At 37.8% G+C, this 21177-nt stretch overlaps 1 protein-coding gene across 1 annotated transcript in view; it reads left to right on the plus strand.

Annotated features, from left to right (window-relative positions):
- Nucleotides 1-21177, plus strand: part of LOC150102240 (uncharacterized) — a 266604-nt gene that overhangs the window by 175227 nt on the left and 70200 nt on the right. The window contains exons 8-10 of the mRNA XM_090399535.1: nucleotides 7317-7558; nucleotides 7813-8034; nucleotides 17943-18018. Coding sequence (XP_090255661.1) covers nucleotides 7317-7558; nucleotides 7813-8034; nucleotides 17943-18018 — 540 coding nt within the window. The remainder of the gene's footprint in view (nucleotides 1-7316; nucleotides 7559-7812; nucleotides 8035-17942; nucleotides 18019-21177) is intronic.

Consider the following 21177-nt stretch of genomic DNA (forward strand, 5'->3'; position numbering starts at 1 on the left):
ATACAATGGAATCATAACATCTTTACTCCTAAATGTCAGTATTCTCTGCATCATTTCCATAATGTACTATGCTGTCCTCACAATTTTAGCAAAGTGTCCTCAAAATTTCAGGTCCCTATCCACTAACACCTTCAGGTTCCACTTCTTCACCTCCTCTAAGATATCCTCACCAATCTTATACTTTGCATTCCATCTGTGCTAACCGAAACTTTAAAACCTTACACTTTGCTACATTGAACTAGTAGCCCATTCATTTGCCCATTCACAAAGTCAAGTCCTCTTGCAAGGCTACAACATCTGCTCTACTTCTCATAGCTCTCTCTTTGCATCATCTGCAAATAACTGTATATCACCATTCAATTCCTTCCCAATATCATTTACATACAAATTAAATAGCAATGGTCCCCAAAACAGACCCTTGGACCACACCAATAGTGACTTTCCTCTTCTGGGATCTTGCTCCTCCATTCACAACTTGCCAATACCTGTCAAACAGCTGATCTCCAATTCAGTGCACTAATTTACTATCCAACCCCATCTGTTGCAGTTTCACTACCAGTTTGTTATGTGTCAGTCCATCAAAGGCTTTAGCAAAATTTAAATATATCACTGTGCATGTATCCCCTTTGTCCAATGCATTTGTCACCTTGTTATAGTAAGTATATTGCTAAAACATGATCTTCCTTGAGTAAACTCATGCTGTTTACTAAGAGAATGTTGTTGTCAACCCAGTTCTGAATCCTTGCCTTCACTAGCTTCCCTGACACCTTTTACAAGAACTCCAAACAGATTGGTCTGTAATTCGAAGCAAAGTGGAAAGAGGACAAAATTGTTTTGCTTCATAAAGGGGATGATAAGAAGCAAAACAATTTTGTCCTCTTTCCACTTTCTTTTCATACTTAGTTTTCTGTACAACAGTTGTAACTATTCTAGCCTGCTGCTTGAATTTTCATAATGGATATCATTCATTCACACTGTCTTTTCATTCCGGTCTATATTACCATAATTAAAATCACCCATAATGATCATCCTTTTTTCTTATTAGCCAGACCAATTTTCACATATATATTTCCTTCTCTCTGCCCTCCACATTACCAGGTTTATAGTAACACCCAACTAGATATTTCATTCTGTTCACCTCCACTTAACACCATACTGCTTCTACTGCCACTATTTGCTCCTTTCATTTCCAACTTAGATGGGGATAACTTCTCTGCTATCAATAACAGGATTCCTCCTCCCTTTCTGCCCTGTCTATCTTCATGAAAAACGTCATATCCATCCATCCATCCATCCATCCATCCATCCATCCATCCATCCATCCATCCATCCATCCATCCATCCATCCATCCATCCATCCATCCATCCATCCATCCATCCATCCATCCATCCATCCATCCATCCATCCATCCATCCATCCATCCATCCATCCATCCATCCATCCATCCATCCATCCATCCATCCATCCATCCATCCATCCATCCATCCATCCATCCATCCATCCATCCATCCATCCATCCATCCATCCATCCATCCATCCATCCATCCATCCATCCATCCATCCATCCATCCATCCATCCATCCATCCATCCATCCATCCATCCATCCATCCATCCATCCATCCATCCATCCATCCATCCATCCATCCATCCATCCATCCATCCATCCATCCATCCATCCATCCATCCATCCATCCATCCATCCATCCATCCATCCATCCATCCATCCATCCATCCATCCATCCATCCATCCATCCATCCATCCATCCATCCATCCATCCATCCATCCATCCATCCATCCATCCATCCATCCATCCATCCATCCATCCATCCATCCATCCATCCATCCATCCATCCATCCATCCATCCATCCATCCATCCATCCATCCATCCATCCATCCATCCATCCATCCATCCATCCATCCATCCATCCATCCATCCATCCATCCATCCATCCATCCATCCATCCATCCATCCATCCATCCATCCATCCATCCATCCATCCATCCATCCATCCATCCATCCATCCATCCATCCATCCATCCATCCATCCATCCATCCATCCATCCATCCATCCATCCATCCATCCATCCATCCATCCATCCATCCATCCATCCATCCATCCATCCATCCATCCATCCATCCATCCATCCATCCATCCATCCATCCATCCATCCATCCATCCATCCATCCATCCATCCATCCATCCATCCCTCCCTCCCTCCCTCCCTCCCTCCCTCCCTCCCTCCCTCCCTCCCTCCCTCCCTCCCTCCCTACCAAACCATAACCCTGACAGCATATGCTGATGATGTTACAATCATAGCCCGCAAAGAAGAGGACTTTCATAAGATACAAATGGCATACCAACAATATCAGGCAGCCTCAGGAGCCAAACTAAACACACATAAAACCATAGGACTGTGGTGTGGCAAATGGAAAAACCGAACCGATTCCCCAATGTCTGGTACCTGGTCCACAGAGGGAAACAAATACCTGGGGATTTACCTAGGAAACACACCCTCTTATGTGGATAAGAACTGGGAAACACTAAACAAGCGTTTCAAGCAAGTTCTAGGAAAGTGGGCAGCAATACGAGCCTCTGCCTCCACAAGAGGGAGAACAATAATCGTTAATCAAATAGCCACCAGTGTCCTTTGGCATACACTAAAGATCCTTACGCCACCAGTTCAATTCATCAAACAAATAAAGTCAACCATATATCGATTCATATGGAATAAAACAAACTGGCTTTCCTACTCCCAGCTATGTACTTCTCTCAAAGATGGAGGACAAAAGTTGGTCTCCATTGACAACAGGATAACAACGTTCCGCGCTCGATTTCTCATAAATGCCCTACAACAGGAAATATCACACAAGTGCACCACTGAGTATATTTTCACTTCTGCCACTAGAGGTCTCTCTCTCTCCACCACCTTAAGAATGACAACAGCTCAAGTGCCTGTAAGTTTAACAAACTTCTACAAAGACGCCCTTCGACGATGGAAGAAGCTAAACCTCCAGCACACAGTGAAGACAGCATCCCTACCTGAAATCCTCATGGAACCCATCTTTCACAACACGATGGTAAGAAGCCCGATCACTCAGAAAGAATTTTTCTTTCCTCCATGGAGCTGGCGAAACGTGAGGATCTTGGGTGACATTCTTTCTCCAAGCCTCACCTGGCGTTTTCCAAATTCGCTCGAAAACCTGGAATATGGGAATGAGTCTGAGCAGATAGACACCGTAAAGGCCGCTTTTCAAGCCGCTATGCCTGATAGCATAACAGAAGTGGGGCTTACTCCTCCAAACTCAGAAGTTTTGTCGCCTATCTTTCTGATAAAAACCAATAACTCATGGGAGAAACTTACACCCAGCAACACCAACAAGATCTACAGCACCCTAACACAACAGTCAAACCAAAGCACTTTGATGGAAAATCCTGCATCATCTGATCAAACACTATTTCAATGGGATCTACCATATCTCACAAGAGCCATCAAACCTGACGCAGATATTCAGTGGAGAATGTGGCATAATATATTACCTACTCCTACTATATTACGAAAATTTAACTCAAACGTCTCAGATAACTGCCTCTTCTGCTACCAATTAGGAACGGTCCGGCATGTCTACTTGGAATGCTCAGTCAACACTAAATTAATCAGTTTGACTCGGGAAATGGCAGCTCTTACCTGTGGTAATCTTCATACAGAAGAGGAATATTTCAATCTCGTCCATGTGGAGCCAAATAACCATTCATTCTGCAATTACCTTTTCATCACCGCAAAAGCGGTAATATACAACTTCTACCTCAGACATACAAGACCAGACAGCACAGCAACTTCACAGAGAGAGGCAACTGACCAACTCACTGCAGCCTTCCAACAAAAGGTGAGATGTCGGATCCTACACGAACATCACTACCATAGGCAAAACAACACCTTAGATCTTTTCCACCAAGAATGGAATCCACGGAATCAACTCCTGGCTGAGCAGGGCGACTGCATTATAATCCAATTTCCAGCATAGAAGTGACACCTTTACCCCCCCCCCCAAAAAAAAGAAAGGGGGAAGAAATAAGGATTGTTGTGCTTAACAGTGCGAAAATTATTCAGCTGGCACTCTCATGTCAATAGATAATATTGTGCAATAGTAACTTCTATTTTCTTCCACATTTATGTTCTTATGTTAAAACAAGATCTTATGTTATCATGTTAAAATAACTCTTAATGGCTTTAATTTATTTAAAAAAGAAAAAGAAAAATGTAATTAGCCTTATAAGTGACTTCGATGTAACATACCTCAACACGAGTATGAGCATGTAACCTCTCTGTCTGACTGCAGAGAAAACCAAAAACCGGTTAATCCTGTAAATAAGATTGTTATGTTTACAATAAAAAAAAAAAAAAAAAAAAAAAATCTCTCTATTCTTGTCTGTAGTTGCTTATATTTGATCTGTCACCCTTCTTATGAAGTAGTATTATTTTTGAATTTAACCACTACCTTGGTATTGTTTCTGTATGTAGTTTAAGAAGTTTTGGTAATAATTTTACAAGTCCTATTTGAAGAATTCTGCTGGAATTTGATCGCTGCCCTGTGCTTTGCCATTTTTCATTTGTTTGACTGCCTGTTCTATTTCTTCTTCGCTGATTTCTAAGATAAGATTATCATACGTTTTATTTGTTTGATTGTCCGTTAGACTATTTGCTTGATTACTTGAATATAACTCTTAGTAGAATTTCCTTGATATTTTGAAAAATTTCAGATCCGTTATTTGTTTTATGACCAAATTCATCTACTAAGGAAGGGATCCAGGATTTGTCATTTCTTAGGCCATTTTTTTCTGTTTTTAAAGATGTGCCTTGTTCTACAGTTTGTTTGATTTTATTTATGTTGAAATTTCTTAGATCTTTTCTAATTTTTCTTTTGACTAATTTGATTAGTTTAACAAACTATTTGATTTGTATTGATTGGAACCTTTTTTTTTTTCCTTTAGTAATTCTCTCACTGTTTTATTGTTTTTGGTGTTGTCAGTTACTTTTGATCCTTATTTCTCTTGTTGCTACTTAGTCGTTGGTATGCTTGCTTCATTACTTCCTCTATATTATCACAAATTATATGTTATGTATTATTTAACCTGGTTGATTTTTAAGTTGTTAATATTTGCCTTAAATTGTCTATTTTTCTGGTTTCTTTATAGATTTTGAACTCCGAGTTGTCTGTTTCTGAACCAATTATTCCTATTTTTGTTTTTTTGGAACCAGAAGGTTCCAGAAAACTTTTATTAATCTATGATCTAAATTAAAGTTGAAATTGTTAAGAACTTCAAGTTTATATAGATGAAGTGAATCTTTTAATAATATATAGTCTATTTCATTTCTTGTTTTTCTGTCCGGTAAAATCCATGTCCATCTTTTTTCTCTTTTCCTAAAGAAGGAATTTACAATTTTCAGCTGATAATTAAAGCGAATTATTGGGAAACCAGAATTACTTACAATTAAATATTTTAATTTAATCTGTGATTGGGCAAAAAAAAGAGTAAATTATTTATATTATATTATAATGAAACTGACCAAGATGGAGATAGACATAGGTGAGGATTTTCGTCTACAAAAATGATGTAGGAATCTGTGTAAAGACTGGATATTTATACTTCATCATCATTGGTTGGTGCTTTTCTTTTAACAACAGCAGTAACTCTTTTAGTAACTCTGAAAAAAGAGTAATTTTTTTTTTTTTTCATATTCAGTTTTTGTTATTAATTTAGAAGAATTATCTAATTTTATTCTCCCCTTTTTTAAAAATTTTCTTCATTTATGATTTTATTTCATTATTATGGAGAAGTGGTATCCCAAAAGAGGAAGGTCACTAGTGGAGTGCCACAGGGAACTGTTTTGGGACCATTATTGTTTAACTTGTATGTTAATGACATTGGGACTAACTTAACTGGAAATGTACAGCTGTTTGCTGATGATGCAAAGTTGGGAAGGGCTATGAGAAGTATAGCAAATGTTGTAGCCTTGCAGGAGGATCTGAAAAGACTATGTGAGTGCTGAAAAGACTATGTGAGTGGGAAAAAGAGTGGAGCTATCAGTTTAATGTTGCAAAGTGCAAGGCCTTGAAATTTAGTAGGTAAGGTTGGGATATAGAGCATACAATTAATGGAGAAGTTTGAAGGAGATGGAGGAGATGAGAGATCTGGAAGTGATTGTGGACAGAAACTTGAAGTTTAGAAGTAACATTACTAAAATTGTAAAAACATTCCAATGGATTTATGGTGGAAGAGATATTGGCACAGACACAAAGAGGTGATGGTTCCCTTGTATAAGGCTTTGATCAGGCCACATATGGAATATTACACACAGATTTGGTTGCCTGGTTTTCAGGGGGGATGAGGATGTATTGGAGTAGGTCCAGATATGGTTTATTACGAAGGTAGTGTCAGGTCTATGGAATGCCAGATAACAGGAGAGATTTAGGAAATGCAATTTACAGAGCCTTGTGAATAGAAGAAGAGGGGGATATGATTGAGACATATAAGTTGGTGAGGGGTTGTTACCAGATAATGTGGAAAAGCTGTATAAGGAGGGTGTGAGCAGGAGAATGAAAAGCAGGTTCTTTCCATAGAGAATGATTGGTGAGTTGAATGCATTGCTTGAATAGGTTCAAGGCACGGTTTGATGATCTTTTGGTGCGAGAGAGTGTAGACCTCCTGTGTTGAGTTCTTTGACTCCATAGAGGTCAGATGTTAATAATAATAATGATTTTTGCTTTATTTTTCATTTTTATATAATTTATCTGTTCTTATTTCCCCACTACTATATTTTAACTTACTCCATTATTTAGAAGGGATGGGGCATATAGTTTTAAATTTCAATTCTGAAACAAAAATGGCAAGATAAATAATTTTTGATCTATTTTTTTTTAAAACACTCATTAAATTATCAGATGCTTTTTTCTGCAGGATCCAGAAATGATTTTAAAAAATGAAATTTTTATACATAATTATCTAAAAAAAAATTATAATTGTTTTCAGATACATTTTTTAAAAAGTATGCCTCCTATTGATTTTATTTTTTAGAATCATTAGAGTTAACATTTATGAAACAGCTGAGGTGAATTTGTGGGTTAGTGTAATTTTCATGTCAGTAGAATGCATTTAAATACTTTTATTAAGCTGATTACATTACCATAATTATCTTACATATGGAATATCATTGTACTATAAATATTTTCTCTGCATTCTTCCTTATTATTCTGAGTGTTTTCTGGCTAGAAAAAAGCAATACAAAATAGTATTGAAAATATTTATTGCAGTACCTTTGCTAAGGTGCTGTGATGTTTTCACAGGTTTTCCAGAACTATTGCAATCCCTTCAAAGGCTAAGTTCTCACCTCGAAGACAAAGACAGGATTGAAAATTTTTCATTAGTAGATTCATTACTCAGGAATAACGATTTTCAGAAGCTCCTAGCTGTTCATAATAAAATCCAGGAAATTTGGTGCTTTAATTGTCCCCCATCTCCATTATGCACAGATGCTGAAGATATTACACAAGAAGTAAGTTTGTCATTTTTTTTCGGTTTGAACTATTTATTGGTCAGTTATTCTCTTATGCACTGAAAATGTTATAAAAATAATAAGTGCAATTTATTCTTCTAGAAATTATTTTATAAATCTAATTATTTTAAGAATTTTAATGCTATAATGTTATTAATTATAATTTGTTGATACCATAGTTAAAAATAATCAAAACATTTAAAATTAAAAACAAACAAGTATGTTAAAAATTTAAAAGAAATGTATATATTTAGGTAATCACTCATCTTCAAGACTGCTGTCTGCCTGATGCAGCTGAGCTGCTAGATATTTTAACCAGGTTTGAGTTTGAAGGATTAATGTACAGCCACGACAGTATTGCAGAAAGACAAGCTTTACCTACGGTTACTCCAGATGAAGAACTTTTAGATCGGGCATCTCAATACACAGAAGAGAGTGTAAAAATTGTACGAATAGACAAAACAAATGAGCCATTGGTAAGCTGAATTTTAATCACAAATAAATTTTGTAAAGAACATTTTTTATTTGTACATATGTTGAAAGTTTATTTTTCACTTGGTTAGAGTATAATAAATTTAGTTTAATCCTTTATCCAAGTGTGAGCAAACAAAGTTTGCGCCTGAAAGTATCTTCAGGACTAAGGGTAAGGTGATACAACAACCAGGGCAACTCGTTGCAAAGGTGTAGCAAGCTACGAACACTCCTGTCCCAGTATCTCCATTAATGCAAAACACATCTCCTTGCGGATATGTCTAATGTTATGCATTAAGGGAAGGGCCACTACCCAGACTAGTTTCGACCTTTATTGAGGTCTCTTCAGTGGGAGCCAGGCCCAAGCTGAGATACCAGGCAGAAGCATTTGCAGGTCATCTCTACCTATAGGAGTTGCCAAATGGTGTGCCACCCTTTTTTTAATAAATTACTCTGGATTTAGAGACAGATGTTGAAAGTTTATTTTTCACTTGGTTAGAGTATAATAAATTTAGTTTAATCCTTTATCCAAGTGTGAGCAAATGCTTCTGCCTGGTATCTCAGCTTGGGCCTGGCTCCCACTGAAGAGACCTCAATAAAGGTCGAAACTAGTCTGGGTAGTGGCCCTTCCCTTAATGCATAACATTAGACATATCCGCAAGGAGATGTGTTTTGCATTAATGGAGATACTGGGACAGGAGTGTTCGTAGCTTGCTACACCTTTGCAACGAGTTGCCCTGGTTGTTGTATCACCTTACCCTTAGTCCTGAAGATACTTTCAGGCGCAAACTTTGTTTGCTCACACTTGGATAAAGGATTAAACTAAATTTATTATTTGTACATATGTTCACTTTATTATATTTTAATTATAATTATATTATATTATAATTTGCATATATTCAGTTTAAGGAGAGGTATGATAGGCACTGTGTTAATAATGATTAGTTTCTTATTCTCATGGTGAATTTGGTTACATTGTGGGAAGTATGATACGTATAATGTGAATGATGTTTCTGGGTCTTCCATGATTCTTTGGACTCTATGGAGATACCTGTTAACAATAATAATAATAATTAGTTATAACTTTAAAATTTTTTTCTTTATGTGAAGGCCACTTGCAAAATGTAAACTTATCACACATTTAGTACCATGGCAGACTACGGATAAAATGATCTAGTTCCTCTGCTTTAGAAATCAAACATGGAGCTTTTTTCCCAAGCTACTTCAGACCTCTATTAGCAGTGTGGATGGTGGCATCAAAAAAAATCATCTACCTAAGGACTTTCACAAACATCTATGCCACAGATGTGATTCAAATTCACACCTTAGTTGGAAAAAGGGTATGCTATCTACTTGATAAACTAGATCAGCAAAATTAAATAATGTAGCAATTAGCTATTTGTAATTATTGCACTTAAATATAGTAAATTTTCCATTTTTTAAAATTTGAGTTGAAATTTAAAAATTAAATTTCTAACCTAATTTTATTTGCTTCTAAATTTATTACTAAAAATAATAGAATATAACATACTCTCTAAGAAATTTTATCTGCAAAAGTACTTGATTTAATGAAATCAGCTAATTCATACTCATCGTTTGAAGTAGTTTGCTTACAATGTGTGACTTGATAATAATAATAATAATAATAATAATAATTATTATTATTATTATATGGGCACCTCCTGCAATGAGTCTGAAGACTCATTGAGGGAGACCCAATCTATCATGCCTCTCCTGTAAACCTATTTACAGACAAAGCATTCACAACTTACTTTGACAACTCATTCCACTCATTCACAACTCTCCAAACAAAAAATCTAGTCTTCATGTCCCTACTAACCACACCTTTATTCAACTACCAGGGATGACCCCCTGTTTGTTCTGATTCCTCTAGCCAAGTGCTAAAACATTTCCTCTGCATCTATCCTATAAAACCCTTTAAGCAACTTAAATGTTTGTATCATATCCTCTCTTTTTCTCCTATCAACAAACTTCTGTAATCTACACACCCTCAATCTATCCTCATAAGGAACATTCCACAGGCCACTCACCGCCGTCACTTGCCTCTAAATATTGCCTCTCCACTGCTTCCTTATTTCCAAGAAACTCAGGGAACCAGACTTGAGCACAGTAATCCCGATGTGGGCATATCAAGGTCTTATAAAGAGGAATAACAACTTCCTTATCTCTACTTGTTAATATGTTCTTCAATAGCCAAGTCATTTTATGGGTTATCTTAGCAATATGTCCTCTAAACTTTAACTCTCTGTCTACCCCCCACCCCCCCAATTCTCTACCCTCATCTATTTCCTGGAGTGCAATGCCATCAATGTGATACATGGCTTGTAATCTATTTATCCCAAAATGCATAACTTCATTTTTCCACATTGAACTGATACCCATTATCTTTTGCCCATAATGATAGTCTATTTAAATCATCCTGCAAATTCTCTATATCACATCGATTAACTATTACTCTACCTAATTTTTCATCATCAGCAAACAACTGAATATTTCCTTTCAGGTTATTTCCTATATCATTTATGTACAAATTAAACAGCAATGGTACCAGCACTGAACCTTGTGCACACCCCCGCTATTCACCTGTTTTTGCATTGATTCTGCCCCTCCATATACCACTTTTGATATCTGTTCAGTAGCCATCCTCTTTTCCACTAAACCAGTGTCATATCCATCCCCATTTGTTCTAATAACAAAGTTCCATGTGATATTATGTCTATACCTTTGCAAAATCCAGCAAAACCATCGTGTATCCATTTCCTTTATCCTACTTAGCTCTTACTCTATTATAAAATGTTAGTAAATTACTACGGCATGACCAACCCTTCACAAAGCTATGTTGACCCTCATACAATATCATATTTTATGTGCCCATTCATGAATTTTCTTTTGGATCAATTTTTCTAGTACTTTTACCACCACACTTGAGATACTGATTGGTCTATAATTTTTATTACTATTATTATTATTACTATTATTACGGGCAACTCCAGGGAGTCATTAGACTCATCGAGGGAGGCCCCAAATCATATTCATCACAACTATCTGACATTCATACAGTATCTATCATACCTCGACTTAAACTCATTCACTGTCACAGCATCCACTACAGACTCAGGGAGCGCATTCCACTCATTCACTACTCTAAAAGTAAAGAACCCAGCTCTAACACCTTTACTAACCACACTTTTGCCCAGTTTCCATGGATGTCCCCTAGTCCTCCCACAACCAGCCCTGTTCTCAAAAATATCTTCTGAATTAATTTTATAGAAACCCTTCAGTAATTTGAATGTCTCAATCATATCTCCCCTCCTACGCCTATCAACCAATTTTTGCAACCCACAAATCCTCAACCTGTTCTCATACGGTTCATTCCACAGACCTGCTATCATCTTGGTCACTCGCCTCTGGATCCTCTCCACATCCTCCCCATCAAGAAGAAACCTAGGTGACCAAATCTGAGCACAGTAGTCTAGATGGGGTCTTATCAAGGCTCGATAGAGAGGAACAATAACCTGCTTGTCTCTGCTTGTCAACGTATTCTTCAGCAACCAAGTGATTTGATGAGCTGTTTTGGTCACTTTTGCAATGTGTCCCCTAAATTTCAATTCCTTATCCACCAACACTCCTAAATCTCGTGCCTCATCAATTTCCTGGAGCAGGGTTCCACCAATGCAGTAAACTGCCGCCAATCTTTTCACCCCAAAATGCATAACCTTACATTTTGCCACATTAAACTGACATCCATTCTCCTTAGCCCAGACCTCCAATCTATCCAAATCATCCTGCAAAATTTTGACGTCATCTGCATTCACTATTGCCCTACCCAACTTCGCATCATCCGCAAACAAATGAACTGTTCCTCTCAGATCATTTCCTATATCATTTATGAACAAATTAAACAGCAGTGGTCCAAGAACAGATCCTTGTGGCACACCACTAGTCACAGGCCGTCTTGTGGACTCTACTCCCGAGTAAACCACTCTCTGATATCTCTCCGTCAACCACCCTCCTATCCATCTCACCAACCCTATGTCCATTCCCATATGCTGCAATTTACTGATTAGAATTCCATGTGGAATCCTGTCAAAGGCCTTGGCAAGGTCCAGTAGAATCACCGTAAACCCATTACCCTTATCCAGTTCAGCCGTCACTGTGTTATAATACGTGAGCAAGTTACTGAGGCATGACCTACCCTTCACAAAACCATGCTGTCCCCGATACAGTATCCCATTTTCTTCAATCCAATCTTGTATTTTCCTTTTGACTATTTTCTCTAAGACCTTGACAATGATTCCTGATATGCTAATCGGTCGGTAGTTTACAACAGCAGTCTTGGAACCACCTTTATGCAGTGGAACTATTTTCCCCTCTTTCCACCCGCTCGGGACTAACCCAGACCCGAGACTCAAATTAAACAAAATGGTCAAGGGTACTGACAATTCTTTAGCTGCTTCTCGTACAACACGAGCTGGTATACCATCCAATCCCACAGATGTATTGACATTGAGGTTATGCAATAGACTACTCACCTCCACTTCATTAACCACAATTCCCGTATAATCTACTGGTTTATTCGTTTCTGCAATGTCACCACCTGGATGATATACTTTTGCAAAGTGCTCACTCAGTAACTCAACTATCTCAACTGATTCAGTTACCTCCCTACCATCGGCATTCTTTAAAATCAATCTGCCATGTACATTTTTCCTTTTACTTGCTACATATCTAAAAAACTGTTTAGGATTCTCTTTAGCCTGCATGGCCAATGTTCTTTCATAATCCTTTTTTGCTTTTCTTACCACACTCGTCACCCTTCTGGCCTGCGCTTTATACCGTTCATGTGCCTGCCGGTCACCCTTCTCCTTAAATTCCCTCCATAGTTGTTTCTTTTTTTGCAACTCAAGCTTAATGGTGTTATTCATCCATTTAACCCCTACGTGATTTATTATTCGGACTCTAGGTATACAGTCAGCCATTGCTTCATGCAAGCACTTCTTAACTACCTCCCATGCACTATCAACTTCTAGTCCTTGCAGTTGTACATGCCATGGCACTGAACCAATCAAACTCCTAAGCTTGTCATACTTTCCCGCCCGATAATTCCACATGTACCCTGTCTTAATTGAAAATTCTACACCTTTAGCCACCTCCCAAGTTAAGACCCTATGATCACTCTCACCGATTGGTGGCAATGTGGTCATATTTGTTACAGCCAAATCCTCAGATGTAATTACTAGGCCAAGCACTCTCTGACCCCTAGTATTTTCCATTACATGCTGTCGCAGATAGTTATCCCTTAATAACCGCATAAAATTCAGTTCCTTCCTCCCGTGTGTCCTCTCCTCACTCCAATCAATGTGACCATAGTTGAAATCTCCCATAATAATCACCCTCCTTCCACCCATTTCTTCTATTTGCTTGTGCATACTGTCATCACCATCTTTTCCATCACCTGGTCTATAGCAGCACCCAATTGTATATTTAGTTCTGCTAGCCACAATCTCACACCAAATGGCCTCAAATGTGCTCTTTTCTCTATCCTGCAATTCAACTTGTATTCTCCTTGGCTGGAGCTCATCAGCTATCATCAACAATACTCCTCCCCCCATTTTATTCTCTCTGTCATTCCTGAACACACTATACCCATCACATTCAATCCCACTAGTTATATCATCTACAGTCAGCCATGTTTCACTAATACCTATAACCTGTGGTCTGGAAGTGCCAACCATGGCCAAAAACTCTTCCTTCTTGTTCCTAATACTCCTAGTATTAGTGTACATGAATTTAAGACCCCCATTAGCCCCAACCCTACCTTGATGCCTTATATTAACTATCCCACTCTGATTTGTTGTCCTTATTTGCTCTGGCATATTATATTCATTCTTACATTCAACTGCCTCCATAAGGACTGTATCTCTTCCCACCCCCCCTAACAAATCTAGTTTCCCTGAATTTGCATATCCACTACATTCAGCAACACTTTCTCAAGTCTTCTTACACCGTAACCATTCAAATGCAAGCCATCCATCTTATATAGATCCTTTCGTCCATCAAACTCACTCCACACATCCACAAATTCCACACCACTCGTCATACATAACCCACGCATAAAGTCATTTGCAATTATAGCCCTCCTTTTAAACATTTCACTGTCATACCGTGGCAAAAGACTAATCATTCTAACTCTCTCACTCTTTTCTTTTGCTACCTCAAACAATTCATTCAGGTCTTCTATCATTTCCATTTTATCTCCTTTCAAATCATTCGTACCTGCCACAACAATCATTTCTTTCACCCTTTCCTTTTGCTCTCTAATAGACAGTTACGTCCTTTATGGTCGCACCAGGTTGGTACGATTTTGTCAAATCCTCTACTAACACACCTCGTACTAACGAGTCTCCATACAGCACTCTATCCTTCATTTTGTTCATGTTCACATTCATACGTCTATTTTTCCTGTCATACCTTTTATTATTGGTTGGTTCATTCAGTCTACTTTTGTTCATGCACTCTAGCTGCTGTTTTGCTCTTTCTATCGCACTATTCAACAACGCGATCTCACTCAATGCATCTATCTCATCTTTTTTGTTCTCTGAGAAACCATTTATACTATCATTCACACTTTCTACATTCACACTCTCACAATTTGCTACTGCAGTCTTAGAACCTCCCTTATGCAAGGAAATTATTTTAACCTCTTTCCACTTTCGTGGAACTCTACTAGAGTTGAGACTTAAAATTAAATTGTCTAGTCAAAGGTATTGCCAGTTCATTTTCTTGTACATTCTCTCAAAACCCTAGCTGATATCCCATCTAATCTCACTGCTGTATTTATATTAAGATTCTGCATTATCCTAAGAACCTGCAATTCATCCACCTGTGTTCCCACATTAGTGTCTCACATAGGTTAAAGCAGTAACATCACTAGGATGATATATCCTTGCAAAGTGGTCACTTAGTAACTCAACTATTTTATCTGCTTCTGTCTCCTTGTGACTGTCATCACTCATTAAGATTAATCTTCCATAGTCATTCTTCCTGTTACTTGCCTTAACCCATGAAAACACTCTTTGGCATTTTCTTTGGCCTGCTTGGCTAGATTTTTCTCATAATCTGATTTTGCCTTCCTTGCCATGCTGGTCACCTTTCCTGCCTGAGCCATGTGTTATTCATGAGTTTGATGGTTTCCTTTCTTTTTTTACTTTCCACAGCATTTTCTTCTTCTGCAGCTCGTGCTTAAAGCAGGGTTACTTTGCATCAGGTAGGAGTTAGATGAATATTACTCATCCATCTAACTCCTACCTGATTAACTGTCCTCAGCGTATTATTTATTCCCTATTTTTTATGAACATGTGTTCGATTATACCACCCCTAAATTGTGCCACTGGGTTCATTGCGCAGTATTAAATTGTATACAATTTAATACTGCTTCCTCTAGATGACTCTTAACTATATCCCTTGCAGTACTAACAATCTTATCCTGCAGTGTTTTATGCCATGGCACAGAATATTCTTGACAGAATATTCTTCATGTTGTACAATCTCCCAAGTCAAGACTGCATTGTCACTTGCATCAATTGGAGGCAATGTTGATCACCTTGGTGGATAGTTCTTCTGATCCTATTACTAGTTCCAATACCCTGCCACACCTACTCCCCTCCATCACATGTTGCCTTAAGTAATTATCTCTTAGTAGGTGCATAAATTCCATTTCCTTCTTGCCATGCAATCTTTCTTCCTTCCAGTCTATATCTCCAAAGTCCCTCATAATCAGGCCTGTTCTGTACTGGGGTGTAAAGGGCGCAATGAACCCAGTGGCACAATTTAGGGGTGGTATAATCGAACACACATTCATAAAAAATAGGGAATAAATAATACACTGAACTGTTTGTGCTTATTTGTCACCTTAATGTGCAGTATAATAAAATGATTCGTAACATCTTATTGTACTTTGAGATCTTTTAATTTTTAATGGAAGAGGGGGGGGGGGGCAAAAATTTTGCACCCAGGCAGCGCAAACCCACGGAATGGTCCTGTTCATAATAATCCCTCGATCTGCACCCATTGTTCTAATTTTGATGCATATCTTCCAGATCATCTGTGGAACTCCCTGGTCTATAGCTACAACCAAATGTATATTTTGTTTTACTGGACTTAATTTCACACCAAACCACTTCAAATGAACAGCCACTCTTCTGCCTATCTCCTATTTATCACAACAGATATACCAATGCATTCAAGGAGCCAGTTACTGTCATTTTATTTATTTATTTATTAATGGCTTGTGAACAGCTTTTGTAGGGAAGAAGGAAGATTAATGATTTTAATGATAGATTAAGGGATTGTGAGTTATAAAATTAATAAATTATTATTATTATTATGTTACACTCCCAGGGAGTCCAAAGACTCATCGAGGGAGGACACCTACCTACAATTCCATCTCCACCACTCACAATCCACCAACTACAATGAACCACAACTACCATCATCATCCACACCAATGCCATCTAACCCCCCCCCACACACACCACTAGTATTTTCATAGAAAATCACAGTGGGATTCGAACCTGCAGGCTTTTGGCTGGAGAGCGGATATGCTAACCACTCAGCTAACTCTATATCTCAATATATCTCAATCTTTCCTACCTAAATAGGTAGGAAAGATTGAGATATATTATAAGACATATGTTAGTAAATGGGTTTTATAGGAAAAATGTAAGAGAGATTTTCAATATATGGCAGGAGGGGAGAGAAAAACTGATCATTCCTGGATGTTGAATAATCATTAAATTTTTTTTCATATTGCTGGATGAGTGAATAGTCAGTGAATCAGTGAATGAGTTTAAAGAGTGGTATGAAAGTATTATACGTTGGAGTGATCCTCTCATAACAGATCTTAAGATTTTGTGAAGGTATTCAATGAATAAAATTATTATTCATTAATAAAAATATTGCCAGCCTGGTTGGCTGCATGGTTAGCATGCCCGCCAGCCAAGAGGCTGCAGGTTTGAATTCCCCCATGGATGTTTGTGATTGTCCTACAAACTCTATGTGGAAAGGGAATCTGCAATCCTACCACTTATTCTAGAAGACTTCACTTCCAAAACCCGGTGGGGTATGGGATTGACCATACGGCATCTACAGATGTCAAATGTGAAAAAATAAATAAGTAAATAAATAATTAGCAACAGTTACAAAGGCACAGCTTCTAACCCCTGATTACCAGTTAGTACAAACAGAATTAAGGAGCTGTGTGGCAGAAATTGTTATGACCACACAGAGGGCTACAGCTACAATGGTAAGAATTACTGACTAGTAGAGAGAGAAAGGTAGTAACTCTTCTGAAATATTCAGAACAGTTACCACTTTAGTTGGTATTATTAGAATAATCCAGTGTTATGTTAAATGTGTAATATTCTATCCAGATACCAGCTTCTCTGTTTAATTTGATGAAGAGATAATGGAAAGGGTACAGAAACTAAGTCACCAAAATCATATTGTGTCAGACTGCATTAATGACCTGCAGATACATCAGTGTGAATTGAGTTCAGCATGAAAGGAGGCATTTGTTAATGCATATTATAGCATATGATAGCTAAGCTGATATATTGCCTGATGCTTGATTAAAGAGAACAAATGGCAGATAGTGAAAGGCACAGTGGGGATTACAATTAGCTTGTTATTCCTATTTAAATATCATAATAATTACACTGTTGGTTTTATTAAATTATGTGCATTAGAGATATTGCAGTTTGAATTTTGGTAAATTCAGAATCTCTTTTGTTGGGTTTTAAAACTGAATTCATATATAAATGAACTATGTAATAAATATGTCTTTGCATTCCTAGCAGAGGGTTGTAACAACGGTTTTCTCATATTTTCCCAGGGAGCCACAGTTAGAAATGAAGCAGAAGCAGTTGTTATTGGAAGAATTGTGAAAGGAGGGGCAGCAGATAAAAGTGGTAAATGTTTTCTTTAATTACATAAACAGATAAGACATTACTTCATGCAAAATGGAAGCACATCAGTTTCTTCTTTCTCTTTATTTCAGTCACCTTTTCTGATGATTCAAAAAATTTGCCTACTTCTTCTTTCATGGCACCTTTGATAAGACCATAGGTACAGGTAAGTTGCATTGTTCAGCTTTCCATTTTGAAAATTTCCACATCACTTTCCTTGAATGTCTTCATTTCGATCACTTTATTTTCATGTTTATTATGACATAATTGCTTTCTTCTGTCCTTGTTCCTTAGTGTCTGAAGAAATCATTATGTAGTTATTTGAATGATTTTATCTCTTTTCTTCATCTTAATATTAGTTAAGTCAACTTGTCATTTATGCATTTTTTCCATTAACTCCAGTTCTTTTTTTTTTTTGGATTACATTGATGATACATTCAGTCCTGTTATGGTTATTTTAGTAACTGAAAAGTTTACTGCTGAACTCATCCTGATTCCTCAGTTAAAAAAAATCTATTTATGTACAAGAAATCACTATGATTTTTGTTTACATTGTATACTTCCATTGTGAATTCAGTCCATACAGAATTCAGACTGGTCAGTCTAGTCTGAAGTTATTGGCCAAGTGTTTTCTTTATTACACAACCATTTTTTAAGCAACTTTTGCACTTACAAGTATTAAGTGGGACTAAGTAACAGTTGAGGAAATCAAGTCAAAACCTATTTGGTCCTTCATATTCAGTATAAGATACTGAATATGAAGGACCAAATCTGAAGGAGTTCCTCAAGTATACCTTGTATACTCGAGGAACTCCTTCTCTCCACTTGCCATATTTCGTCTTATATAAAAAATTTTCCCATTTCAAATCTTTAAAGCAAAAATTTGTTTTTAAGCAATACTGATGGTATGGTTAGGTTTGACATCACTCTTACCAATATCTCGATTTCTGATACCCTAGTTGTACTTAAAAGTGCTCTGTCCCCTTTCCCAACATTACTGATCTCTTCAGTCCATATTGGTTGCTTCATTTAGAAGGTAAGCCATGTACTGGCTGCTCTTATCAACTCTTAAACATCAACTCCCTCCCTTCCCAGTTGTAAGGTTCCTTGTATACACTTGGGAGTTATTGGAAGATCTACCAACAGCTGTCTTGAAAGAACATAAGAAATATATCTGCTGTGGTAATTATGGTCACACAGGTCTAGCTAACCATTCTTTGGATACTTTGCACAGAATCAAATGGAAAAAAACACAAAAAATGCCTCACTGCAGTAAATACAACATGAAAGGATTTTTGTAATCAATAGTGGATTTAAAAAACCAAAAAATCAATAAATATGACTGTGTGAAAAGCCAGGAGAAAATATTAGGGAGGAGGAGGAGCAATCAAGCGTGTTTCTAGCCATCCCCGGGACAAATGAGCAGTAGTTTAGGAATGACTGTGATGAAATTGTGACTCCTGGAATAGATGAGTAGAAGTGCAGGAATGATGGTGAAGAGCTGGCTACAGTTTTCTAGGTTTCAAATATTAATGGACAAGTAATGACATCATATAAGGGTAACTGTGGGTCCAAGGGGATGTTGAAATGCATGGACATGAATGCCCAAAGTATCAGAAATAAAGGAGAGGAGCTTTTTTTATCATTGGTCAGCTTAACTTATTGGTATCAGTGAGACCTTATTGTCAGAGAATGATCTAGTTACAGGGATAGAATGTAAGAGCTAATTCTTGTTGAGTGATATATTAGTTAGTAGCAAGAGATGTGCAACAATTACATACAAAAAAAAATTATTAGGGAGGAGGAGCAATCAGGCATGATTGCTCCTCCTCCTCCATCCTGATTAAAAGAAACTAAGACTGTTTCAAGTCTGAAAATTAATAAAAGCATTTGTGAATCAAATTCTGTGTTTTAGTCAAGTTGTGTTTCTAAATCACTTAGGGAATTGAACAACACAGATCCAAATATAAATTAAATTATACTTTAATAAATATCTCCGATATTTTGGCAACGTCACGTTGCCATTTTCAAAAGGAACTTACAAACAAGGCACGTGCACACAGGCACTACAACACAGTAACTGAGAATGAAGATATGAAGCTATTGTTCTCCTAGAAGTCCTGATGGTGCCCTCTAGCGGGCTAAGTAGGTGTTCTTGGCTGTTGGACTGAAGGTCTGCTGATGTATGCCTCCCAAATTTGGGGCAGTTGCATACAACCAAATTTGTTGAGGTTTGGGGAGTTTCTTAGGGCTGAGGCTGATTCCATAAATAATCTTTCGAATTAGTATTTGCTACGGTGTATTACTGTAGCTTTCTTCCACTGTATTCTGTGGCGTGTATCCAGAGCATGGTCTGCAAGACCAGAATGGCTGTACTTGTGAAACCAGATGTAGTCCTTGTGTTCAGAAATTCTGATATTCGCTGTCCTGCCTGTTTGGCCAAAGTATGACAGTTTACAACTGCAAGGGACCTGGTATGCACCAGGTAGGTTTGGGGGAAGTGGTTGGTCTTTGGTGGAGCGGATAAGGGATGCCAATTTTCTGTAAGGCCTGTAACAGGAGGTGAGGTCATGTTTTTTTAAAATTTCGGGAATTTCCGAGGTGCCTCGGATGTAGGGAATGGTGATGGATTTAGAGTAATCTTTGTTGTGGAGGGGGGGGTGGCTGTGGTTTGTAGGTTTTAATATTTTTTGGATTTTTTTTGGGGGGGGGGGTAGCCATTGGCTTAGAAAGTGTTGAGGATGTGATTTAGTTCAGTGTTTAGGGCCATGTCATTAGAACAGATTAGTTTAGCCCTATTGTATAGTGTTTTCACCACTCCATATTGTTGTGGGGGGGGGGGGATTGTTGGTGAATGTATCTGCTTGTATGGGTGGGTTTTCTATAAACTGAGAAAACCAAGGTTCTATCAGGCTGGCAGGTGACTAGTGTGTCTAGGAAAGGGAGGCTGTTGTTTTCCTCTTTTTCCAGGGTGAACTTGATTCTGGAGTGTTGGTTGTTTAAGTGTGTAAGGAAGGAGAGGAGTGTTTCAGAGCCATGTGGCCAAATAGCAAACACATCATCAATGTAGCGAAGCCATATGGTTGGTTTTTGTGGGGCAGAGGCTAAGGCGTGAAGATGAGGGTGACTAGTGGAGTGCCCTAGGGCTCTGTACTAGGACCA

This window comes from Typopeltis vanoorti, chromosome 10 (assembly GCF_054136105.1).
Source record: "Typopeltis vanoorti isolate ZY-2024b chromosome 10, IOZ_Tvanoo_1.0, whole genome shotgun sequence".
NCBI lineage: Eukaryota > Metazoa > Arthropoda > Arachnida > Uropygi > Thelyphonidae > Typopeltis > Typopeltis vanoorti.